The sequence below is a fragment of the Arvicanthis niloticus genome, chromosome 2, assembly GCF_011762505.2.
Source record: "Arvicanthis niloticus isolate mArvNil1 chromosome 2, mArvNil1.pat.X, whole genome shotgun sequence".
In the NCBI taxonomy this organism is placed as follows: domain Eukaryota; kingdom Metazoa; phylum Chordata; class Mammalia; order Rodentia; family Muridae; genus Arvicanthis; species Arvicanthis niloticus.
Genome location: NC_047659.1, coordinates 91,318,392 through 91,345,206, shown reverse-complemented (window position 1 = coordinate 91,345,206; position 26,815 = coordinate 91,318,392). Strand labels below are relative to the sequence as shown.

At 47.1% G+C, this 26,815-nt stretch overlaps 2 protein-coding genes across 7 annotated transcripts in view; both read left to right on the top strand.

Moving 5' to 3' along the window:
* The window catches only part of Ehd4 (EH domain containing 4), a 65,266-nt gene extending 43,061 nt beyond the window's left edge, over positions 1-22,205 (top strand). The window contains exons 4-6 of the mRNA XM_034494856.2: positions 6,931-7,343; positions 14,269-14,433; positions 19,850-22,205. Coding sequence (XP_034350747.1) covers positions 6,931-7,343; positions 14,269-14,433; positions 19,850-20,386 — 1,115 coding nt within the window. The 3' untranslated portion in view covers positions 20,387-22,205. The remainder of the gene's footprint in view (positions 1-6,930; positions 7,344-14,268; positions 14,434-19,849) is intronic.
* Positions 22,206-25,586: 3,381 nt separating this feature from the next.
* Positions 25,587-26,815, top strand: part of Sptbn5 (spectrin beta, non-erythrocytic 5) — a 43,924-nt gene continuing 42,695 nt past the window's right edge. For 3 of the 6 annotated variants that reach the window (XM_076929535.1, XM_076929534.1, XM_076929533.1), the window contains exons 1-3: positions 25,587-25,758; positions 26,134-26,308; positions 26,464-26,631. In XM_076929535.1, coding sequence (XP_076785650.1) covers positions 26,180-26,308; positions 26,464-26,631 — 297 coding nt within the window. In that variant the 5' untranslated portion in view covers positions 25,587-25,758; positions 26,134-26,179. The remainder of the gene's footprint in view (positions 25,759-26,133; positions 26,309-26,463; positions 26,632-26,815) is intronic. The other 3 variants (XM_076929537.1, XM_076929536.1, XM_076929538.1) reach the window with 3 other exon arrangements.

Below are 26,815 nucleotides of genomic sequence, written 5' to 3'. Positions count from 1 at the left end.
GCCTGAAGCAGAGAACAGACTTATAGGGAGGATACAGGAGGGAAGTCTCATCCTGCTGCATGGAGGGAGGGACCCCATGGGTGGTCAGATGGAGAACAGATCAGTCATTGCAGGCAGAAGGAAAGTACAGGCAAAGGTATGGAGACTGGAAAGGACAGGTGCCTCTGACACACTACAGAAAGCCCCATTTGCTTTGTAGAGTGGAGAGGTAGTGTTCAATAGGAGACTACTAGAAAAGACCCAGGGGTGAGCACAGGCTGGTCATGGATACTTTGCTCTGTAAACGCTGTCCTCAGAGCACTCAGAGTACTCACAATTTTGAAGAGTTAGGAATACTTTTAGGGGGTTGAGGAGTGGATTGGAGAGGAGGGACCCTGGGGATAAAGGTACTTTGGCTGGGAGGGAGCATGACCAGTATTCTCAGTGCCTATCTCTAACAGTCACTTACCAGTACTAGAGAGATAGAAGGGTGACCAGGAGGCCCAGGAGATCATGGAATCACTCTAACAAACCAACACAGAAGTTGTGGGGTAGTATTAGGACCCCAACAAGAACTAGAGCTGCCAACTCTAGGAGGTAGGTTGCCTTTGCAAAGAGGAAAGGTTTGAGCAGAGACTGAAGGCCGAAGGCCACCCCAAGGCCACATGAGGACCGGGCAGGGAGAATCTGGCCTTGGTTCTGATTGTTCTCCATTGTTTTACATCCTTTTATTGACACACAACTTGTTTAAAAGCCATGTTATTAGAAATTTGGCTCTGGGGAGAAATCTTAAGTGCAAATCTTTTTAATCTATTAAAAAGAGCCATATTTGCTTCCTCAGGTCCCCCGCCTTGTAATTTACCTGAGCTTAGGGAGTAAATTCGAACCCTAGCTGCCATTTCCTGCCAGCTCTTTCTTTGGCCCAAATGAAGACCATAGTTTCCACAGACACCATGACAGGAAGGCCCTGATTGGATGGACAGGCCCCTTCCTTCCTGACCCTCCCTTTTTTCCTGGAACACAGAGCCAGGAATGCCAAACTGGAATCTTCTGAAGGGCACATACCCTTTTCCCAACTCCCAAAGCCTTAAATTGGGCTGATGACATCCCTTTCTTGTTTCATACCCATAAAAGTTCTACTGAAGGGTCTTAAAGAGTCAGAATGTTTATGATTAGGGCTGAAGAGGCAGCTCAGTGGTAAAAAGTACAGTTGCGGTCTTGCAGTGGACCCACACTCAGTTCCCAGCACCCACACTGGGACTCAGCACTATCTGTAACTCCTGCTGCAGGGGGATCTGTTGCTGCCTCTCATCTGTGTGAGCACCAGGAATGCACATGATGCACATATGTGCATGCAGGCTGACCACTCACACACACAGAATACATCTAAAGACAATTAAATGAATGTTTAAAAAACATCTTGAGCACCAAAGGAAGGCGCTGCTGTGCCATTCCTGTGGCTTCCACACATGCGTGCATATGTGCATGCTCATTTATAATAAAATGCATCCCTTAGATTGTGCAGTTTGGAAGACTGTGACAAATCTGTGCAGCCTAGGAGGCCTCTCTTTGTTGCAGTCACTTAGGGATCAGCCCCAGCCCACTCCTGCTGTAGGCAGCACTGATGAGGCACCTAACCTTGCTTGTTAGGATTTTACATGATAATTTGCTCAGTGTATCCTCTGTAGTAACTAGCTTCCTTCACTCCAGCTCATGCATCAAGAGGGACTCATGTTGCCTGCATCCCTCTTACAAGTCTTTTAAGAGACAGCTGAATTGTTCCAGGGTGGGGCTAGACAAAGCTAGAAACCTGAGTTTTATAAAGTCCCTTAGGAACAGCCTCTTGTCCTAGATCCAGACTGTATTTCACCCTAGCCAGGCATCTTTTGATACACATTTACTGTAGCCTCACTATGCCTCAAACACTAGATACAAAATTTTGTTTCTTTACTATGACCAGTAGATAACATTTTGAACAGTTTTCTCGGTGCTAAGATGATTCTAAATTTCTCATACATTAAGACTGAGGCCCAAAAATGTGTGTGGGTGATGTGGGCTCCATTTTACAAACAAGCTAACAGAGGTAGGTCACTTGTACAAAGTCACACAACTACTATGATGGAGGCAGGATTAGATTCAAGGTGCCTGTATGTCTAAACCCACACTGCCCATTACCCTCATGTGTGCAACTATGAAGAAGGTGGTCCCTGTGGTTAATGAATGTGTAAGCTGAAGAGGGTCACTGGAGAGATGGCTCAGCAGTTAAGAGCACATACTGCTCTTCTAGAGTCCCTGAGTTCTGCATTCCAGCACCTACCCTGGGCAGCTCACAACAGCCTGAACTCCTGCTCCAAGGGACTTGACACCATCCTCTGGTCTCCATAGGCGCCTGCACATGTGTGGCTCACATAGACATACATAAAAATCTTTAGGGCCATGAATCGTGGCACATGCCTTTAATTCCATTCTGGGGACAGAGGCAGGCAGATCTCTGTGAGTTCCAGGCCAGCCAGGACTACATGAGACTCTGTCTTGGGAAATAAAATAAAATAAAGTTCAGTGAGAGACTGAATATTATTATGTATTGTCCCAGGGTAATAAAGCAAAAAGTGTTTAACATGCAGGATACCATATATCTTCCTCTTGTCACTACAAAAGCTCATAGGCACACATATGTTCATACATACACCCCCCCCCACACACACACACACTTGCTATAATCTGGATGATCTTGGATTATACCAGGTAAAACCAGCCAATTACAAGGACAAACACTGTATGATTCATTCATATGCAGTACTACAGTAGTCAGATTCCTAAACCTAGAAAGGAGAATGCTGTACCCAGAAACTGAGAAGATGGAAGGTGCCACATCCAGCACGGCTCTAGGAATAGACCTGACAGAGGTAGTGAGTGAATGACGAAAAGACAGACAGATACACAGACAGATACACAGACAGAGACACAGACAGAAAACTAGGTGGTCTGGGCTCTTAGCTAGAGAAACCACAGCACCCTGGAAGCTCAGTGTTTATTATATGCAATTGAACAGAGAAGTGGAGTTATAGTTACAGTAGAACAAGGAGATCGGTTATGGCATACAGGTTAACAGAGACAAGGGTTTATGGCATCCAGCTGCATCAAGTGAATGAGATTAGCTAATCTCAGTAGGAACATTCTCTGAAGCAGTCTTCAGGCCACACACATTGGGTGGGAGGGAAGCTGTGGTGACCTATTCTTAACATACTGTCAGTGCTTGCACTTCTCTCTTCCAAGGAAGGCTTTGCTATGCATCTGAACCTCACCCCAGGGGGAAGGCTTTGCCATACCTCTGTGGGTCTGAGGCTCTGCAGTCTTTGACATGGCCAGTTTATGTCAATAGCACATATTCTCTCAGGACTTCACTCAGTCAGGGCTTCCCATTCCCCACAGAAGAAATAGAGAATTGTTATTTCATGGGTTTAGAGTTTTAATTGGAAAGATGAAAAAGTTTAGGAAATGGAAAGTAATAATGGTTGTACAGTAGAAGCATATTAAATGACAGTGAATTAGAATCATACAAAATGACTAATAAGGTAAATTTATTATGGTATGCACGGGCAATTGAGCAAACCAACCTTTCCCACTTTTGATAACCCTGTACTCTCCTCTGAGACATTCAGTGACTTTTCCTCTTGATTGTGTCGCCTGATGTGTGACATGCCATCCTTTGTTCAGTGATACAAAACTACAGCTCCACCTACCTGAATTGATTCTCATTGTTACTTTAAAAAGAGAAAATAAAGACAGGAGGCATTCCTTCCCAGATGTTTATCGCCTTCACTGGAGTGAACTTGCACAGCAGCTCTGTTCCCAACAGCAGGAGCTCACCATAGCACTGGAAGCTCCTCATTGCTCTTCCTTTAATCCGCGCCCCACCCTCAGCTCTATCCCCAGCCCAGAATCTTATTGTTTTTAATTTTTAGTTTAAGCTATGGTTAACATGTTATGTCCCAGCCAAGCAGTCAACCAAGGTGACCTGAGAAGAAGAGCCACTGTGTCTGCACAGCCATGCCAACGTTAGCTTAGCTACAGGGACAACAAGCTTCCTTTGGCCCAGAGAGTACGATATGTTCAGAAGTATTAAAGTGTGGGGGGAAATGGTTTATCAGTTATGGTTTCTGGCAACAAATTAAAGAAGTGGGCTCTGGTGACTTTGAGCAGAAAAGGAACCTTTACAACTGTGGTTCCCAACCTTCCTAATGCTGTAACCCTTGAATACAATTCCCCATGTTGTGGTGACCCCAACCATAAAATTATTTTGTTATGTCATAACGGTAATTTTGCTGCTGTTATGAATTGTAATGTAAATCTCTGTGTTTTCCCGTAGTCTTAGGAGACCGATGTAAAAGGGTTGTGACTCACAGAGAACTGGTCAGGTCAGTCACAGAATTAATGAAGATGTTGTAAAACTAGGCTCAGGAAATGGCTATAAACACAGGACCACATTCACCTTCATGAATACATTCTCCTATTGTCACATCATTTATTCCTTTGAGGTTCAACCCTCCACTCTGGTTGAAAGGTAACAGTGTCCAAATCTAGATCACTTACTTGCGTCCAGCCTACAAAGAAAAGGGACGCCTGTGGCCCATGGAGGACCCTCCTATCTGAGCAGAAAAGGGAGTTCATTAAGAAGTGACTCATCCTCTTAGTACACTGCTGCTCACAGCATCTTAGTGTTTTTGAGTCCTCATAGCTCATGCTGGTCACAAGGAGACCAAGTGCAACTGGAGGGATGAGTCTGTCACCTCCTAAAGAGCAGATGCCAGGTAGGTCCTTCTATCATCGGGTCCCAGCCATCCTCCTGACACGTGATAGACACATGTTTATGTGCAGAGGCTCAGCTACTGTGACCTGTGGTTTAGGACTGTCTGGTATACTAACTAGTCCAGGTGACAATGGTACTTGTTAGCTTGTGAGGTAGTTTGCTTGGCCTTTGAGTGACAGAACTCAGAGGAAAGTCTTGACTCTGTCTTTACATACTACTGTATGACCCATTCAGCAAGTCTTGGCTTTTGCTCTGTCTAAACTGGTTGTTGAAGAAACGAGAATAAACTCTGGCCTATATTCTGAGCACCGCTTCTGTCCTCCTTGTCCCCAAGAAATCAGGCATTCTAAAGACAGACATACTAGAGAATTAGAAATCTTCACTGTGCTATCGACATAAGTACCAAGTAGGGAGGAAGGGCCATGGAGGGACACAGGAGGGCTTCCGTGTCTCAAGTAGGTTTGGGTTTGTGTGTGTGTGTTGTGGTGCTGAGCATTGCCTAGTTTTTAAAATTTTATGTGAATATTATCATTCTATATTCATCTTTTTGTTGTTTGTTTATTTGTATCTATCTGTCTATCTATAAGGATAACTCTGTAACTCAAAGTGGCCTCAAATTCCCCTACCTCCACCTCTCAAGTGATAGAATCTTGCTTATGAGACACCATGTCTGACATTATATTCATCTCTTTGAAACTAATTTTTACCCAACACTTTCTTGTTTATGAAGGGTAGGGTTTTTCTTTTTAAGATGTATTTTTGTTTGATATGTATGAGTGGTTTCTTTTATGTAAGTCTGTGCACCATTGTATATGAAGTACCCATGGACGCCAGTGGAGGATGTCAGATATCCTAGAACTGGAGTTTTAGGCAGTTATTAGATGGCATGTGAGTACTAGGAACCAAGCCCAGGTCCCCTGGCAGAGCAACCAGTGCTCTTAACCACTGAGCCATCTCTCTAGTAACCTATCCACAAAGGCGGCGGCGGCGGCAGCGGCTGCTGCTGCTGCTGCTGCTGCTGCTGCTGCTGCAGCTTCTGCTGCTGCATGTTTATCTGTAAAGACTCGCCTGTGTTGACAGGTGAAGATCTAGTTAATTCTTTTTGCTGCCTGGTATTTGTTATCTGAATAAACCAAGCTTGGTTTTTAAAAGTATCTGCAGTACGCAAGGCACCATGTTAAAATTGCATGGTAGCTACGTCAGCACTCATTGTATTATTCTCTAGACTTTAATGTGAGTTTGAAAATATTAGAAATGGAAGGGAACAAGGAAAACAAGCTGGGAGGCAGCAGGAGAATTGAGTGCTCAGCTCGAGTGGGTCAGATGGAGACTGTCACTCTACAGCAGAGCAGCCTGAGAGCAAAATAACCTTTGCTATTGGCCTCCTTGCGTGCCTCTCTTGGGAACTTACTTCCTTGGAGGAGATGGCTGACAGTCTTGACCTCAGGATGAGTGTTTACTTCGCCGCTTGACTTGGAACAGATTGGTAGGCGGCCAAATATACTCAGTGGAATTTGTTGTGGCCCTGGCCATGTTAAAAAGAAATTGGCAATGACCATATTCTGTATGACAGTTTTTAAAAATACTTTATAAACACACTTAAGCTATAAATAGTCCTCATGATAAATATCAATCACAACTTTTCCCAGACAGCCCTTGACCTCCTCAACACTCTATAAATTTGGGCTAAAAGAAATGCCTTCATTCGTGCTTGCCAGTTACCCTGGAAACTGCAGGCACCCTCCAAGCTCTCTTCCTTCTTCATTGCAGATGTTTTCTGAAAAGTAAGACTTGTCCAAAGCACAGGCCTGTAGCCCATGGTCTTCAGTGTCAGGACTAGAGGTCAATTCTGCCACCTTTTCAAGACATGTGCTGTGTGAAGTCAGAGTCCTGAGTATCAAGTTTATTTGCCCAAGTGTGGTGCTTCATCGGACTGACCAGAGAACTCATTCTGTTCCTTTCCTAGGAAGGGTGCCAGGCCCCCAGTTTTGACGATATATATCTAGTCCAGGGGACCTCATGTGAAATGATTTTCAGATCATAGACTCTGCTGCCACAGAATCCGCCCTCTTTACTGAACCTCTCCCATACTATGCCCCCCAAAGTGGTCAACACACTAACAGACCCTTTTCTCCACCCAGGGTATGACTTCTGCCAGGTCTTACAGTGGTTTGCCGAGAGGGTTGACAGGATCATCCTGCTCTTTGATGCTCACAAATTGGACATCTCAGATGAGTTCTCAGAGGCCATCAAGGCCTTCCGGGGCCAGGATGATAAAATCCGAGTGGTATTGAACAAGGCTGACCAAGTGGACACACAGCAGCTGATGCGTGTCTATGGGGCCCTCATGTGGTCCCTGGGCAAGGTCATCAACACACCGGAAGTACTTCGAGTCTACATTGGCTCATTTTGGGCACAGCCCCTGCAGAACACAGACAACCGTCGGCTCTTTGAGGCTGAAGCACAGGACCTCTTCCGAGACATCCAGAGCCTGCCCCAGAAGGCTGCAGTACGCAAACTCAATGACCTCATCAAGCGAGCAAGGTTGGCCAAAGTAAGCATGAAATGACAGACTGGGCACTGGGCTGGTATTGGATTACACTGCTAGCTCTTGTACGATTGGGCAGCTCCATCCTTCAGGGGAGGGAATGTGATTGGTGGACACCTTCAATCTCAGCACTTGGGCAGCAGAAGCAGGTGAATCTTTATGAGTTTCAAGGCCAGCCTTGTCTTCATAGGGGTTCTAGGCCAGCCAGGGCTACACAGTGAGACCCTGTCCAAAACAAACAAACACCACTATAATCTTGCTGTACCTTTAATCCCAACATTCAAGCAGAAGCAGGTGAATCTTTATGAGTTTCAAGGCCAGCCTTGTCTTCATAGGGGTTCTAGGCCAGCCAGGGCTACACAGTGAGACCCTGTCCAAAACAAACAAACACCACTATAATCTTGCTGTACCTTTAATTCAACATTCTAGAGATCTAGGGATCTCTGAGTTTGAGACTAACCAGGGCTATACTGAGACCCTCTCTATAAACAAACAAACTAAACTTAAAAAAGCAAAGAAGAACATAGCCTTGGGATCAGGATCATGCTCTATCCCAGTCTGTAGTCTCAGGCAGGCTGAGACTTTGAAGCCTGGTTTTGAATCTGAAACCTGGAGCCAACAAGAGCCTTTCACGTAGTGCTTGTGCGATTCTGTGTGACATAGCACTGAGTACAGCACCTGGGCACAGAGTAGGATCAGCCAGCGCAGTGACTACAAGGAAACTGTCATGTAGCACTGTGGCAGGATGATGAGTCTTAGCTGGCCCAGTATAGAAGAGGTGGGGTGCTGGGAGGTCACCACTAGGCACTGTGCATTTAAGGGTGGAATCCAGAACTGCCTAGAAGCTGGGAGGGGGGTGGCAGTTACGAGAGCATCCCAGATCCATACATCCTCATTCTGGCCTATAGCCCATGCTTGTAACTCACTTGCACTCCTTAACAAAGGCATCTTGGCCTCATAACTGAGCCTCCTAGCAGACCCTGGAATATGTACTCATGATATGTATATGTGAGTACATAAGTAAGTGGTGCTCTGCTGATCCCCAGAGGTGGCAGAGTCAATACTGCAATGTCTCCAAAGAAAGAAAAGCAGATCACTTCCTGAGAGTATAGGGGTCAGGCTGAAGAGATGGCTCAGCCGTTAAAGGCTAGGCTCACAACCAAATATATAAGAGTATAGGGGTCAGGAGGAATTCCTTAGAAAAATCTGTGTATGTTTCATATAATTGTGCCTTACTTCTAGAAGCGTCCTCAGAGCTGTCAGACAGTATGGGTTCTGACCTGGTTGATCATCAGAAGTATCCAAGAGTTTTAACCAATGAAATGTCTAGGCCCTGCCCCATAGCTATTGATCATGGACATTGCAGACATAGGAGGAAATGCACTTCTCATTATGATCAGCTGAGTCTTCGATCCAGAGAGCAGACTGACTCCCTAATTTTTCAGAGACAAGGTAAGATAAGTAATTTCTCTAGACTCCTCTAGTCTATTAGTTTAGAAGCTAAACTAAATTAGTCCCCCAGCTGTTAGTCTAGCCTTCTACCTGGGCCCATGACCCCAGCTTACACCAGAACACAGGCTGCTCCATGTCCACTGGAGGTTGGTCAGGAAGTAGAGTCAACTCCCCTTCTCTTCTAGTGTAAAACAAAAAAGTTGAGGGAGGGAAGTCACCCCTGCATCCTGACTTCTAGTCTGCCCTGGGTACACTGTGTCAGCCTTCTGGAGTCCCAATACAGCCGTGGTTTGTTTAGTGGACTCAGCCATGGCATGCCCAGGCCAGAGCTGAAAAGTCTGTCTGGTGGAGGGGAAGTGAGGAACTGTACTGATCAAGGAATGGGTACTTACTTGCCCATATGGCACTCAGAGCATGATGCCTAGGCGCCTGTCTATAAGGGAAGCAGGAATGGCTCTCCAGAGGGCCACAAGCCTTCCAACCTCATTTCTCCTCCACAGCCATCTTCCTGCTGTTGCCAAGTGTGCATGCTCCTAAGTGACCTGCCTCTGGCCCCCACTGCCCCCTTCCCCCCCCGGCTCCACAAGCTCCTGGTTCCCTTTCTTACACCCCAGGGCATGCATACACTTTCCTCCAAACTAATTGGAGGACAGGGTGCTGTGAGTCACATGTCCTTTCTTCCTGGTATAAGCTACTTCCTTCAGAATTCTAAGCCACTTTGTTCCAGTCCTACAAGGCATTGCTCTGACTGGTTTGTGAAGCCACTTATCTGTATCTCTCCTGAAAGGCCCACTACCCTGGACCGAATGCTTGGTGGCAAGTGGTCGTCTAGTTTTACCTATTCAGTGACCCTTTGACACATGGTATTTCTCTTTTCCAGCTGTTACAAATGCATTTAACCTTCAGAGTATATAAAAGTCTGAATTATCTTTTTGTTACTGTTTTTGTTTGTTTGTTTGTTTGTTTTTCAAGACAAGATTTCTCTGTGTAGCCCTGATTATCCTAGAACTTGCTCTTTAGACCAGGCTGGCCTGAACTCAAGAGATTTGCCTACCTCTGCCTCCCAAGTTATGGGATTAAAGATAGGCACCACCACTGCCATTACACACCCGGCTTGCCTAAATTGTTTTCTAACCAAAGCTCCTGTAGACTGCAGATTTCATGGAATTTAATGTCCATGGACATTTTAAATTTGCCAGTCAGTACTGAGGGGGCCAGTGACTGCACATGCAGCTATATTCAGTCATAAAAGGGAAAGAGCGGGGTGTGGTGGAGCATCCCTTTGATCCCAACACTGAGGAAGCAGAGGCAAGCAGATCTCTGAGTTCAAGGCCAGGCTGGTCTATGAAGTAAGTCTCTGGACAGCCAGGGCTACACAGAGAAAACCTGTCTTGAAAAACCATAAGGAGAGAGAAAGAGGGGGAAAGAGGAGGGAGGGAAGAAGGGAAGAAGGAAGGAAGGGAGGGAGGAAGGGAGGGAGGGAAGAAAGGAAAGGAGAGAGAGGGAGAGGGACAGAGACAGAGAGACAGAGAGTTTGAGAATGAATGAGTATGAATATGGAGCTGGGTGAAAATGCCAAGTACTGCAGCCTGTAGTGCCCCCTGCCATTCCTGAGCCCTTGGAGCAGACCAGCATGCCCTAGGTTAGTGCGGCACAAAATGCCTCTGTGTTCTGACACTGAATAATGAAAACCCTTGTGCAGATGTAGAGGCGGATGGTCAAACTTGCTGAGCTTACTTATGGGAAAAGAAATAGCATATTCTTTTCTTCCTAAGAATAGTATCTTGTTCCTTTTCACAGAGGAAAGTGTTTGAGGCACAGCTACTTCCAGCTCCAGCTCCACAGTGCCGTCTGCACGTGGCATGTCGCAATCCCAGCTGGGCGTCAGGACAGGAAGCTGCCTGGGCTGGATAAGAACTAGAACTGAACACAGTGACCTTAAGCCCTGACATGGCAGATGCTGTGGGCGCTCTGCAGAGCTGTGCCCCAGCCCTCCAGCTGCAGGTTTATGTTCCACATATGAGCTTTGTCACTTAAGTTCTTAAAGAAGCAAGGGCCAGGCTGTGGGTGGAGCTCAGCAATAGCACAGTTCCCTAGTGTGCTCAAGGCCCTGGCTTCTGTCCCCAGCATAGGGGGAAAAGAAGAAAAGATGTATACACAGGGGACCAGACTAAGGGGTAGGAAAATGCTAGATCAGATAGCATGTATAAGTGTCCTGTGGCTGCCTTACCATAGGCTGAGTGATGTAAATAAATTCTCTCATAGTATACAAACCAGAAGTCCAGAATCAAGGTATTAGATGGACACATCCTCCAATGATGTCCAATGCTCCTCTTCCAGCTTCCTTTGGGGTCTGGGGCTCATGTTTTTATTTTAATCATTTACAGTGATGTGAGATTTTAATAATACAAACAAAACGCCTGGGAATTAGGTGATTTTGCTGTCTTTCTATTTGTATGTTGTCAGTGCTTCAACGGAACTTCAAAGGAGCAGGGGACCTTCATGGGGTCTGGGTGAGCCTTCTCATCTCTTCACCTTTTGTCAGGTGGGGGGACAACCTACCAAAAGTCTGTTTGCTTTGAGATGCCAGGCAATGCTTACTGCATGATTCTTCAGAGTAAGCTATTTTAGGAACGCCCAAATACAAGTTTGGGAAATAGAATTTAGTTTATTCATCTATAAACCTGTGTGGATCTCAAACTTTTTTATGGGATAGATGAACAAAAGCCACAAGTGAGTCAGGTTCACTGTCAGACCCCATCCTGCACAAGGTTAAGAAAGGCTCCTACCCATTTGGAAATCTTCACAAGAAAACAAAGCAGCTTCCGAGGAAGGAGCCGGTGAGGATGAGAAGAGCTCAGTGACTCTCAGAGGTCACTGCAGTTCTGTGGAATTTAGTCTGCTCTCCAAAGACGTAGTTTCCTCTTAGTCACATGTAATGTACAGGGTCTGGCTTTCCTGTTTGCAGTGTCAAATTCCTTTTTGGAGAAGTTAGGCCTTCTGTAGCTCATCAGGTTGATACAGGCTGAAGTGTGTGAGGTCTCTGTGTAGTGTGTAGTGATGAGCCCATAAATGCTTATCCACTTCAAGGCTCTAAAAATAGCTCCATCCCTGTTGGGCTTTGTGGATGTCAGTGCTCAAGCCTATATATGGAAACCTGTTTCTCTGAAAGCTGACCTCAGATGCCTCTAAAGGCCCCCATAAGTCCTCCTTAAGGCTGTTAGAATCCCATGTTATTGGTACCAGCTTTGATCTGAACAGAATAACCAGCCCTTGTTCAGGACTTGGCTGTGTCTCTCAGTCTCACATATTTTCACCTAAAAATTTTTATCTTTTGGGTCTCTGGTTTATTATTGAATATTTTTAGCAGGGGCAGGTGAGAGATAGGTTCGCTCAGTAGCCCAGACTAACTTGGAACATACTGTGTAGCTCAGGCTGACCTCAACCTATAGCAATCCTCCTGTCTCAGTGTCCTAAGGGCCGAGATTACAAATGTGAATCAACATGCCCAGCAGTAACTGAAAAACACCATTACCATAAGCCCACAAACAGTCTGGATCTGAGCAGAGATAGTTCAGACAGTTCGTTGTCAGTGTATGGTATGACATCATGCAGAGTGCAAAGTGCACGTGTTGTATGTTCAGAACCAAAGTTGTCATGAAGTCACACAGTACTACAGGGGCAAGTGAGAAGAGATTCATTACAAGTTTGATTGTGGGTTAATTTTTGGTTGTGTAGTCAGAAAGCTTTAATTGTTGCCAATTTTCGTTCTTTTATTTATTTTTTTATTTTTTTAATTTATTTATTTATTTTTTGGTTTTTCGAGACAGGGTTTCTCTGTATAGCCTTAGCTGTCCTGGAACTCACTCTGTAGACCAGGCTGGCCTCGAACTCAGAAATCCACCTGCTTCTGCCTCCCAAGTGCTGGGATTAAAGGTGTGCGCCACCACCGCCCGGCGCCAATTTTCTTTTGAATATCCCCCACATTAGGTTAAGCAACCATCATTTAAGAAGCTGGTCCCTAACAATAGCCATACAGCCCAGCATGTGTACATCTTCAGATGGCCTGTGTATACTGCATGTACTTGTACTGCTGTTCAGATCCTGGTGGCCCCACCCAGTGTGCACACACACCGGAGGCTCTCAGCTGAGCCATGGCACATATCCTCTCACTCTCCAGTTTCCTTCTTCTCTAAGATACTAATGAAGTCTGTTTTCTTCAGGAGTGTTTTTCATTCTGTGCAGTTGTTCTGTAGATCACTACTCCGCTTTCTCATCCTTTCCTATCTTAGTTATTTACTTGGCTTCTGAATTACTCTGTAAATTTGAAATTCTGTGAAGAAAGCTTGTAATGAACACAACTTACTGAGATGAAGTTGGAAGTAACTTAATAATGGGAACAGGAGGGAAGGGTGTGACAGGCCAGACAGTCCCCTGCTAGGGAGATTGCTCCTCTTAGAGGGTTGGGACCTTCCCTTTCATGTATCTGGGTTTCCTCCCCAGAGAGAGCTTTTCATCCAGCCTGGTCACAGGCAGCTGGTCGCATACAGAGATCACTTAGTGCCACCTGTGAAGATGTCAGCATTCTGCCCATTGAGGCATGCTCAGTGATCATTCTTACTCTGTGGTTCCTGTGTACATGAACCACTGTCAAACTCCACTTTAACTTCCTGGTGCCCACAGGCCACAGCTGCAACTTTCTCTATATTTTCTGGTTAGTCACAGTGGAGATCGTTCCTGCTAGAGTCTGCTCACTTCCTGCCCAGACACCAGAACCATCACACACGAGGGTACAGCCAGCTGCCCTTTCTTGGGAGTAAACTTGGAGACACAATCCCTAGGACAGTCTCTGTGCAGCTTTACCTCATGCCACCTGGTTCTCAGCCAAGTGTCACACTGTTCACCATTATTCTGGCTTCTCTGGCCCTGGAGAACCATCATTCATTCAAGCATTAGGTTAGCAAAGCCTCACTGTGAATCCTCCTGTGGCTCCTAATACCTGCTGAGCAAGGTGTGGGTACAGACCACCTCTCCCATCTCTGGACCATGTGCATCCCACCCCAAATACACACCCAGCTTGTTAGCACCCTCTCCTGCTGTACTCACTGTGTCTCTTACTGTTCTTCACAGAGTCCAACTCAGATATCATCTCATATTCCTTATCTGTCACATCCTGCTCCCCTGTGTCGTTCTGGGCCTTCCCCCTTACCCAGCCTTGGACATTGGGGTTCTCTCTGCTCACCATCCCTGTGTAGTCTCAGCAGATCTGCTCCCTCTGGCTTATCCATAAGTCCAGCTCTCTGATTACTTGGTCTAGGCCACTCTCTGGAACTCTGGAAGTACATTTTAGCTGCCCTTAGGCTGCCTGGCTCCTGGCTCCTCACCTTCTCTTGGGGTTGAGGACCAGAGTTCTGTATGGACTGGGGTCTCATTTGTCTCTTCTCTAAGTGTGATGTGCTCGCCTGACATGTCCCCTCAGGTCCATGCCTACATCATCAGCTACCTGAAGAAGGAAATGCCAAGTGTGTTTGGAAAAGACAATAAGAAGCGAGAACTTATCTTCAGACTTCCAGAAATCTATGTTCAGCTGCAACAAGAATACCAGATTTCTGCAGGGGACTTCCCTGAGGTCAAGGCCATGCAGGTACTGGGAGACCCATAAAAGTGTCACGAGGAGGAGGTTGCAGGAGGAGGTTCCTTGCCACATTGCCTAGCTGGTTACATCTGCACAGGCCCACAGTCCTCTCTATAAAGCACATGACATGAACTCACGTGCCCACAGACACCAGCTATATAGTGACAGGAAGAGGTATACAGACATGTCACCTCTGTTTCCTTGTATCTAGTAGAGATTCCCAAAGTTTTGTCTACAAGGAGAATGATTCCGCTGTTGCAGAGTGGGAGCTTGTTGGGACCCTGTGGGTCAAGGAAGATTGAAGAATGTATGGCATGCCTGTGTGGGGTTGCGCTGTCTAGCCCAGGAGTCACTGTGCTATGGGAATATGAACCCAGTCAGAAGCTAAAGTCTAGATTTGTATGTAAATCACCTTTCCAACTTGGTCTCAATTTTTAAGAAACTGCTAGGTAAACTAAATACAGGTTTTGCCCTGAGACCAAGTGTTTTGTTACTCACTCCACGACACAGAGTAGCTGAAGTGGTGCATGGCTGCGGTTGGGACTCACTTCCCCACTGGCCTCAGAGGGAGATGAGGAAGAAGGGAGTAGGCAGAACAGAGGTGAGGTCAGCTGTAATAAATGAACCGCTGACATGGCTAGTGCAGGGAAGAGGGATGAGACTCACTGTTCTGGTGGCAGCTCGTTACATCTGCAGTCAAGGCGAGTGCTTCTGCTATGATCTGGTCGCAGAATCTAGTCAAATGGTTGAGTTTTTAAATTTATTCTTATACAATACATCCACAGCCTCCCCTCCCTCCTTCCAATCCCCTCCCCCTCCACAACTCCCTCCTTCCCCCAGTCCACTACTCTTCCATTTATTTTCAGAAAACATCAGGCCTCCCAGGCTACCAACTGAACACGACATAATAACAAGATGTAATAAGGCTAGGCACAAACCCTCATATCAAGGCTGGACTGTGCAACCAAGTAGGAGGGGATTTGTTACAGAGATAAATACAGAGATATATATTTTTTCTTTCTAGCAATAAAATGGGTGTTCTGTTCAGAAGACGAATTTCTTTTTTTCTGGCCACAGGATAACTAACTTGAGGACCGGCGGTTAGTGTTGTTTCCCAGAGACTTCTTCTTTTTTTTTCTTAGAGACAGGGTTACTCTTTGTAGCTTTGGCTAGCTTGGAACTCACAGAGATCTACTTGCCTCTGCCTATTAGTGCTAAAATTAAAGGTGTGTGCCCCTACTGCCCAGCTGAGACTGTTTTTTAACACCTTAGGTTATGCCTGGCACTCCATGGCCCAACTGCAGAACAGCTGTTCCCTTGCACCCGGCATAAGGGAACTTCAGATTGGAAGGGAACTTAGTATCTTGACTTAAATGAACATTATGAGGAAATACCCACTGTATGTCATAGTACAGCATGTATGTGCTCATTAGTGTTGTTACACTGCCCAGACCACGGAGTGACTGCTCTAAGACCCTGAAGCTCCACTCAGCCCCTCTGGCCTATGGCCCCTAGGTGGGTTCGCATAACAGAAACAGACTCTGAACCTGTATCTATTTGTGAAAATTACTCTGGGCCCATCTGAGTCAGAGGACACCCAGGCCTCCCAGAGTTGGGACAAGGGACAATCCCTGGGGAAGGAAGGAGTTAGGGAAACTAGAGTTTTAGGAACAGCTCATTCAGCTGGAGAATCTAAACCTAAGCTGATAATCCCCGTGGTCAGGACCCACACTTAGTTTCTTCAGTGAGCCCACAGAGCAAGGAATCCCGACCTGAGAGAGGCCATGCTCATTTGCATTCATTTAGTTGTTCATCCAGGATATGTTAATTACTGTGGCCAAGGATTGTTCTAGTCCCTGGAATACATCAGTGAGCAGCCATTTAAGACAAGAATAATTTAGTCTTTGTCCCAGTAACACACCCCTTGCTGTAACATGAAAATGCTGTGGGCTTCAGTGTAATTATTCATGTCTGTGACTTGGTGTGTCTTTGTAAGGCTGTCAAACTCCATGAGTTCAGTACCTGTGTCATGCTCACTCTGCCTCCTCTTCATTTAGAACAATGCTTCTCAACCTTCCAAATGCTACAACCCTTTAATATGGTTCTTCTGGCTGTGGTGACTCCAACCATAAATTATTTTGTTGCTACTTCATTAACTATAATTTTGCTACTGTTGCAAATTGTATTGTAAATTTCTGATATACATACAGGATATCCAAAGGGACTGACACACAGGTTGAGAACTGCTAGAATGTAGTAGGTGCTCAGTAATTACATGCTGATCACGCTCCTTTCCCTGAGACCATTGATGATCTACCATACTCAGCAACAGGCATTCAGTTGACACCAGCTGTGTGTGGGTCAGAGGCAGAGGCTAAAGTTTGGAGATAACAGGAACTGGGCATACATCAGGGCCATGAAGAGGGATCAGCACAGCTGGTTTTAGGTCTATGCTCTCCTGGGCAGTGGTGGTGCGCACCTTTCTCTGTGTGTTGGATTCCAGTACTCGATCTACAGAGCAAGTTCCAGGACAGGATAGCCAGAGGAGAGGAGGGGAGGGGAGGGGAGGGGAGGGGAGGGGAGGAGAGAGAGAGAGAGAGAGAGAGAGAGAGAGAGAGAGAGAGAGAGAGAGAACACCAACCCATCCCTGGTCAGGGGGTCTCACATCTGTTACACCGAATCAAGTAATCAAGTGTGTGTTTTGGTTCCCTTGGTGCCAGGCTGCCTGTGTCTGCCCTGTGTCCTGTCGTAAGGGAATCTGGCTTATTACACAATGACTGTCCTGCCACTTGAGAACACTAGAAACACCATGCTGTTACTGCTCACTCAGTAGGCCTGAAGAATTTGACCCCGTGTGGATGAGTTGCAATGCCTGAGCAGCAGAGGGCAGCAAGAGCCATCATCTCCCTTGGAAACTGCTGAAGGGCCATAGCTGGTCCTCCACACCTCTGCTCAGGTCTGTAAGGACCACAGGGACCAGCGTGCACAGTTAATGGCCTGTGTGCTTTCTGGGCAGACGTAGTTGCTGCTTTCTAGTCAGTCCTGCAAAACTGTGGCTGTTTGCCTTTGTTTCTTCATACAGCTGCCACCAGAATTCCTGTCCTGCAGGCTGGCAGACAGTGTGGGCAGACATAATCCCCACATGTCTGTTTGCCAGACACAGGTATCCTGTGTGCTCAGGGCCGAGACTCAGTCCATAAGGATGGGGTAGGTGTCCCTGCACCCAGGGGAATTCAGACTACTTACCCAGCAGCATTGGAATGTTTATGTAGGAAGGCCTATGTCCCTCCTCTGCAGCTAGCCCCTTTGTGCCCTCGCTGTGGCACTGTCAGCAGAAGGCCTGAGTGCTGGAGCACTGTTTGGTGCTGAGGGTGGAAGTTATTAGATCCTGTGGCTCTAATCAACCAGTGAGCATGCAGGACCTAGAAATCAGAACTCATTGTAGATAGCAGGCCTGCCTGCTCCAGGGCTCGGCCAGGTGCAGACTGCTGGGTTTCATCACAGCAGGTTCAATGGCACAATGCTGGATGCTTGCAAGTGTGTTGGGAGGTCCATTCTGAAGACACAATAGACTGTCAGCTTTCGGCTTTTCCCCACTACAGTCTAAGTGCTAGGGCTCTCCTTCCAAATGTGAACTCGGAACTCCTGCCCTGCCACACACCCTGGAGATCACAATTTTTGTTCTCCTACCAGAGAAAATCAGCTGAGAGTAATAGAGAACACGCCTGGCAGCTGCCTCTGGCCTCTGCACAGGCATGCACCTACACACACTCACATAGACACATGCACACACACACACATGACACATTCACACACTCTCTCAATCCTTCTGCATTTACTAGGAAGGCCATTTTTCACTAGATTATTAATTCTGCTGATGTTAAGCCCTAAGTGGTTCTCCCTGTTCAAGGCCAGAGAAAGCTCAACTATAGTTCCATCTGTCACAGCAGTGAATAAAGGAGGTTTTCCCCTGGGTATCTGAGAAATCCAGAATTCTGAGTTCATATGTGTTTGAAGGAAACAGCTTTCCTTAACTTCAGACACCTGTGTGATGTCCCTTCTCCCTTCTGATTACTCTATTTTCCCTTTCTACTGATTCTATATTTCATTAGCCTTTTTGCACAAGTCTCTTTTGAAAGTAGACACTGAACATGAATAGCTGGTGTCTTCCTCTTGTGTGACCAAGGCTCCTTTAAAGCAGAGCCTATCCCTGGGCCTTGGAGAGTGTCAGATGCATATCAGTCGATGTGACAGTGATAAGGGGTGGGTACCCCATGGCTGCATGGGTGGACAGCAGTGGGCAGGTGGGTGATACAAGTATGAATGCATGAATAAGCAAAGAGAAACTAGGTAGAACGGGCTCTCTAGCACTACCCAGAGAGCCTCTGTGACCCTCCTGCCCGGAAGCTGGCTCCACGCTGGAAGGACAGTGACTGAGTCTCTCGGCCCTCTCTAGAGCCTGTGCTCTGCTGATAGGCCACTTCTCCCAGGAGATGGGGTGGAAACCTGTTGTGACCTGGCTGTGATGCTCAGCCTGCTGCCTAGGTTTCAACTTGTGCTCATTTGTCTGTCCTTTTGAAATAACTGATTAGTCTACAGCCACAAGACCACCGCAGCCCTGATGGGTACCCTCTTGAAGAAGCTTCTGTATGGTAGACCGTTCCTCTGTGGGGTTTCTCTACAGGTTCCCAGTTCTGGAGCCTTCTAGGTTAATTTCTAAGAGGTTAAAGCAAGGAACATATACCCCAAGCATTGTTATTTTCAAATAATCGAAAAACAAAGTTCTTTTCATCAGAAACCAGAGCAATTGAGACAGGGTGTTGCTGTATAGACCAGGAAAGCCTCAAGCTTGCAGCAACTCTATAGTCTCTACTTTCTGAGTGCTGGGATTATAAGATATGGAACCACACACAGCCAGCTACAAAATTCTCAAATGATAGTTTTTTGGAGTTTGTTTTTAATTTTTTCTAAATATAGTCCCTAAGTTTCTAACTAAGCATAGTAAAGACCAGATGTGGCCACTAGTCTTTACTCACCTGGGTAGTCTGTGCGTGTAAAACAAGGTTATAATGCTGTCCTTTCACTCTCTGGATTGTTGTGGAAGTAACTGATGGGTGTAGCAGAACCTTTCTGAGAGCAAACTAGTTCTCCAAGGCATTAAGGGTAGGTGAAAGGGTTTTTTTACACTTATAGGAGGGTACTGTAACTCCTGCAGCCACAGAGGTAGCAGCTACTCTACACAAAGCCACATCTCAACCCTGAAGCTTGTTTTTGTTCTGAGCCCCTCTTGTATCTGGTGAGCCCCAGCAAAGAGGTCTTCTCAGTGGAACAGGGTGTGGTGGGATGTCTGCTTTAAGGGAGACCCCATTCCCTCCAGTGCCTCCTGCATAGAACATAACACCAGATCTGGTTTCCCCTCCTGTAGGAACAGCTTGAGAAATATGACTTCACCAAGTTCCACTCACTGAAGCCCAAACTGATTGAGGCTGTGGACAACATGCTGACCAATAAGATCTCATCCCTGATGAGCCTCATCAGCCAGGAGGAGATGAACATGCCCACGCAAATTGTGCAGGGTGGCGCCTTTGATGGCACCGCAGAGGGGCCCTTCAACCAGGGCTATGGGGAGGGGGCCAAGGAGGGTGCTGATGAGGAAGAGTGGGTCGTGGCTAAAGACAAGCCCGTGTATGATGAACTCTTCTATACGCTGTCACCCATCAATGGCAAGATATCAGGTGTCAATGCCAAGAAGGAAATGGTGACTTCCAAGCTGCCCAACAGTGTCCTGGGCAAGATCTGGAAGCTGGCCGACTGTGACTGCGACGGCATGCTGGATGAGGAGGAGTTTGCACTGGCCAAGCACCTCATCAAGATCAAGTTGGATGGCTATGAGCTCCCTAACAGCCTGCCCCCACACCTAGTGCCTCCCTCTCACAGGAAGTCCCTGCCAAAGGCTGACTGAGGGTACACAGCTGGGGTGGGAGGGGTGGAACCTGTGCCTGAAGTCTGCTCTGCCACTGACTCGCTGAATGTCCTTGGCCATGGCTCTGTCCTCTCCGTGACTCAGTTTCTTCATATGTAGGGCAGGGAGGGCAGATCCTGGGCACTAGATGAGGTCCTTATACCTCTAAAATCCCTAAGTTTCTATCAAAATATTGAGAAGAGCAATATATAGATATGGAGATAAAAGAATAAGAAGAAAAAAGTTATCCAAAGAAGAATGTAGGTGTGACATAGGCTGGCAAACTCTGAGGACTCAGGGAATGAGCCAGGGGCTCACTGGAGTCTTTAGAGTTGTGCTGGAAAATGAGTTACCATGAATGTCTCTGTCCCTCGGAGGCACTAAGAGGCAGCAAGTGACCTAAGTTATTTTTCTTACTGTGTTTCCTGCTCTATCTAGAGGGGAAAGGGAACAGAACAGAGAGTTTCTGCTCTCCATAGACTGACACCAAAGAGAAGGCTAATACCCAGGTTTGAAAGAGGATGTGCCATGTCTGTGGGCCCATCTGTAGTCCCCATCAGAGTAGGCAGCCAGGCCAGGAGAGCCTGTCTTGTCCAGCACCTGCTGCCAAGCCTCCCAGCAAAGCTGAATTCAGTTGGGAATTTGGAATTCACAAACTGTCAGCCCCTGGCAAGACCTCTAGACCTTCAGATCATGCTGAAGTCTGAGGATTGGCTTTTCTTTTCATTTCACCAATAGTTTGCAGCAGAGTCAATTTATCAGACTTAAGAAAAGAGACAGTCCCCATCTGTCGCTAAGTGTTCCCTTTGACCACTGAATGTCCCCAAGGTTTTTTGGTAGGTGGCAGAATTTCAATTCAATAAAGCTATGTCTTGATTTGTGTAGATTCCCAGAGCCTTTGGACCCAGGTAAAGACCGACCAGCCCCATCCTGAGCTATCAACAGAAGAGATCACTGCCTTGGTGATTGATGCTGTTGTTTGATTTTTAAAGAAAAAAAATGCATTTTATGGTATCCAGTTGTGTTTTACTCACAAGATGAAGCCTCTCTGCAGAAATCTCTGTAACACCTTTTCTTCCAGGCTATGCACTTCACCTCAGGAGTGCCTGTCTGGGGCCACGATTGGGCTGCTTCTGGCTCTTCAGTGTTCTTTCTCAAGCCCTTGAATTTCTCTGACCCACTTATTTGGGCACAGGGGCTGCCTCCTACTATACCCTGCTCTGTGGCACAGCCGAGGAACGCTGTCATCATCATTTACGAAGTAGGATCACAGCGCACAGTGACCACAGAGTGCAGCCCCAACAGCACCAGAGTATTCACAAAAACATACTCCAACCCCTAATTGCCTGCATCTGGCAACCTCAGGGACAGAACTGGTGATTTAAGAGAAAATGCTAAAAGCTTATACCTATTATCCCAGCACTTGAGAGGCAGATGTAGGAGGATTACCATGAGTTTGAAGCCAGCCTGAGCTATACCGTTAGTTTTATGGTAGTCTGTGTAAAACAGAAGTACTTACGCCACCATTCACGCTCCCTATCTTACTTTCTAAGTAATGGATTTAACAGAAACATGGTGTGCACTTTACTCTGGAAGTGTGTTTTTACTAATTGTGTTTTACTAATCTGTGTTTTACACACAGATGAATGTTTGATCCTGGGGCTGTAACTGAATGGGGCATTTCTGTGTGTGAGGACCCTGGTGTCCACAGAATGATGATGCCTGGGAGGCCTGCCTTTCCTCCCAGTTGTCTTCTGCTTTCTCTCTGCACAGTTGGCATATATCTACCTAAATATAATCACAAATGGATGTCTCATGAGTCTGTCTCTAAAATGTGTCTGTATGTTCAATGTAGATATGACCAAGTCACTTTTATGCAGAACCTCAGAGGAGGCCTTTCTAGGGACAGCAGGCTAAGATTTCTGGGATCTCCCTCCCCACTCCTCTCCACCTTCTGCTGAGAGAAGCCTAGCAGTTTGCCTTACCCTGCTCTGACCCAGTGATGTTCTTGAACAACAACCAAAAATTGTGGGTCTACTTTTTGTAACATTCTCTTGTTCATCATAATGACTTTACCAGAAGGAAAAGCAACAGAAATGGTGATAAAATGAAAGATTGTGTCTTCTCAGGACCAATGCACAGCCCCTAGACTGTTCAGATACTGCTCCGGCCTCATGCATACATTCACTGTGTATTGCCCCACCCTCGTGTTGGTTTTCTGTGTCACAGAAATACTTGACAGAATTCAGTTTCAAGGAGGGAAAGTTTAAACTGGCCAACAGCTTGAGAGAAGTCAGTGCAGAGGTCAGCTGTAAGCTGGAGGTGAGGCAGAATACAATACCATAGCAGCAGAAACACCCCACAGAGGAGGCTGTTGCCTCTTGGCAGCCAAGAAGCAGAGACCCAAGACAGTCTTTAAAAACACACGTCAGTGACCTGCTTTCTTAACCCTTTGCCTTCATCCATGGATAAATTCAGAGCCCTTATGATACAGTCACCTCTCTACTGACCAAGCCTTCAGTATAGTTCATATCTAACCCATCATAAGACATCACCCAGTTTTCAAAGAAGCCACCTCAGAGTGTTTACACACTGGGGGAAACAGAGGCATGTAAAGTCTGACCACTCACTTACTTGGTGCTCTCCCGGTTCTACAGACCCTATTTGTAACTACCATGCATCACATCACGAGACCCTCTGCAGGTGAGGGAAGGAAGCTCTTCAGCTGAGTCCTGCCATTCTCAACTTCCAGTGAAGCCCTGAAATTGCTCTTGGGCTTGTGGACATAGCCCTGCTCTTAGGGTAGGCAGATGGCCAGGTACCATCATTTCAACCTATTGACAGGACCCCAGAACAGGTACCCCGAGTCTATTCAAGTAATCCATGGCTCAATTCAAGAGCATGTCAGGTACATAGTATTTAGCAACAGTAAATCACACAGTGCCTGTATCCTTTAAACTCCTATTTAAAAGCGTCAGTCCCCACTGTCACTGGCTTCTTGTAATGTGCTGTGTACTTTTCAAGAGGTAAGTGGTCCCTTGGGTCCATTTTAAAAGGAGATGGAAGAGCCCAGAGAGGTATACCTCTTCTCCACGCCATCCCTATGGAGCCCCAATTCCTCCCGCATCCTCTCTGGGAAACAGGTCTCATACTTAACCCGAGAGGTTGAAAGCCCAGGCTGAAGGACTGTGACGGTGGGTACTACTGGGGTGTGGGGCATCTCTTAGCACATTCTTGAGATGTAGGCCTATCTCATGTACCTCAAGGTCCTGCGCCTCTCAGGTGTACACCGCCTGCAGAAGGCATTGGGCTTTTCCTCTGTCACCCATGTAACCTTGTGATGATGTCAGGCTGGACTGTGATTTAGCACAACATATTATTTTTTCATTCTTACCCAGAGCCATGAGGTTTGGGTAGAATAGACTCCTCTCCTCTTTCCAGGGTGGATCCTGACTAGCTTAAGCCAATTGGAGTATTTTATCCCCTAGTTACAGATACCAGTTCAAAAATGCATGTGTTTCCCAATTCAATTCTCAACAGCCACCACCCCAGCACTTAGGAAGATGTCCCGCATAGTCCCTCTTCTCTAGAACTGTAATGTAAAGCAGGGGCCTTATAGGTATAATGCTGTAAAGGTATTGAAAGGAGGGGAAAGGGGGAGATTGGGCTTGCAGAGAGGAGACATTGAGCAAGGCATAGGAAACCCAGATCTGCAGTGTTTGGGATGCTGGAGCAAACAGCACCTGAAATCCTGTTCCTGCTAGATTGTTTTTCAGTTATGGCCGATACACCCATCTATATCATTCAGTCCAGCCCAAATAGAAAGTTCAGTCTCTCGGCAAAGATTTCAAAGACCATTGACCTTTTCACCAAGGGCTTAATCTTTCACAGCCTGAGAGGAGCTGTTCCTTGTACAATAGGCAGTGGCTCTCGTTGCCACTGAGCCAGGGGGAGGCATGGGAAGGAATGCAGTCCTCTAATCCCACCCAACAACATTTTCTTTAAGATTGTACTTTGTGTGTACAAGTGCTTGTCTGTATGTATATGCACTGCTTGAGTACCTGGTGCCTGCAGAAGCCAGAAAAGGCACCAGATACCCTGGAACTGGAGCTGCAGATGGTTCTAAGTCTCATGTGGTGCTGGAAACTGAACCCAGGTCCTCTGGAAGAGCAGCCAAGTGCCCTTAACCACTGAGCCATTTCTCCAGTCTCACATCAAACAGTCACCTCTATTAAACCTACCAACAAAGTATGGTACAGTTCTGTCTGACCTCAGACCTCACAAACCTGGAGAGGCCAAGGCCAGAGTCCCACAAACCCAGAAGGCTTTTCCAATGAAGCTTTCCCTTATAGATGAGACAACGCACCTTCTGAATGCTATGGCTGGAGACAAGGCTTCCCCTACAAAACAGAAACTGGGCCTGGAAGACTGTAGAGTTTCCTCTAGAATCTTCCTTAGAGCTGACCGTAGTCTGGGGCACCAGGAAGCCCATGCAGAGGGCTTGTGCTACAGTCAGGAAGAGTGGGCACCTGCCCTGGTAGTTACCTACAACTAACTAAACTTGGGTCCCAGTCTCTGAGATGGTTGTGTGTGAATGTCTTTGGAGACTCGGGTGAGGAGGGAGAGCTGCAGCACCTCAGGGAAGTGTCCCTGTGACCAAGGCTTATGAGAGGAGAGAGCAAGACTACTGGCAAGTAGCATGTTGGAAGGGGTGGTTGCTCACGGGAGCTGTGAGCAGGAGCTGCTTCCCCAGGTACCTTCTGTCACAATTCATCTGTCACCAGCTTCTCAATACTTAGCTAAGTATTGAGACCCAGGCCCAATACAAGCTAATACAAGCTAAACTGAGTTTGTGGCCCAGATCTATTCAAGACCTGGGAAGCTACATCCAGGACACTATAGCTCTCTATGGCTATTCCCAGTTAGGCAGAGGCTGTCTTCATCCTAGGATGGGGTGCAGAAGAGAAAGTGAGTCCACAGCTTTCAGCCAGAAGTCCCGGTCATGGATACCTCTCATCAGACTTCAGCATCCTGCAGCGTTCTCACCAGAGCCAACAAGACCATCAGAGCCAAGACCCTCCTCACCTGCCAACAGCGGAAGCAGCCAGGGGTTGGGGTGGAGGATGAAGGAGGAGGCCCCCTAGCAATGAGCCCAGAGCATTCTTGAGCCACCCTCTCCTGTCTGGGCCCCGCCCTGTAGCAGTTGGGAGGACAATGCTGCCTGTGTGCTGACAGGCTAACAATGGGGAGGGCCATACTGTGGCTCCAGCATGACCTTTCTGGTCGCCTCCCTCACTCCCCAGGCTTTGCTATCTTGTATTTCCATCCAGCAGTGGGGCCTCCTAATGAGGACCTGGACATCAACCACCAAGGTGAGCAGCCCTTTTCTTCCTTCTGCCTTCCAAGGAGCAGGGACCAATGGCTGTGGGGACAGGACTAGCAGTAGGTGTTCAGAGTAGAATCTGGAAAGGTGGGATGGGGGTGACTGGGTCATTCAAGTGCAGGCTACCAGTCAGAATTCTCAGAATTGCTCAGGTTCCAATCCACAATTTCTGTCCTTCATGGGGACAATGCTGCAAGATAGAGCCTCAGACTCCTGGCAGGAGGGAGGGCCATCAGAATCCACAGTACTTCCCAGTCCCCATGTCTCCACCACCTCCAGACACGGAGAAATGTCCAGTTCTATTCACCCTCAAAGAGCTACAGGCTCATAGGCTAGTTGTCCCATCAACCCTCCACCTCCTCAGCCACAGTGTCCCTGACGAGGAGACCCAGGCCCAATGCCCAGCTCTGATGAGTTCAAGTTTGGCCATGGACTCTGAGTATGAGATAGGCCATGTCCGCAAGCTCCAGGCTCAGCATGCACACATGCAGAAGAAGACCTTCACCAACTGGATCAATAACATCTTCCGACTAGGACGGGTAAGTAAGGTCTGAGTACTTTCAGTTCTGGCCAGTGACCTGGGGGTCTGCTGAGAAATCATCTACCTGTAGCTATTCTACCCCTCCCAGGCTTTAAAATGGGGTGTGCAGGAAATGCTAGGCTGACCCCATTTCTGCCTCAATCCACTCCCCAGGTGGGCATTAGGATCCAGAACCTATACACAGAGCTTGCTGACGGTGCCTACCTACTGCGGCTGTTAGAACTTATCTCTGGGGAGGCCCTACCATCGCCCAGTCCAGGCTGCCTGCGTGTGCACTTCCTGGAGAACAACAGCCATGCCCTGGCCTTCCTCAGGGCCAAGGTTTGTTCTGGGAAGGTGTTTCTGGGTGGAGAGCTGCATGAGCAGGAACCAGAGATCATCAAACAAAGCCTAGGCCTCAGGCAGAGCAGGAGACCTGAGCCTGAATACTAGAAGTGCAGCTGAGGCTCAAGAGGTATAGCAAAGTGCTCCTTGCCCTGTACACTTGGCTTAGACAGCCACCAGC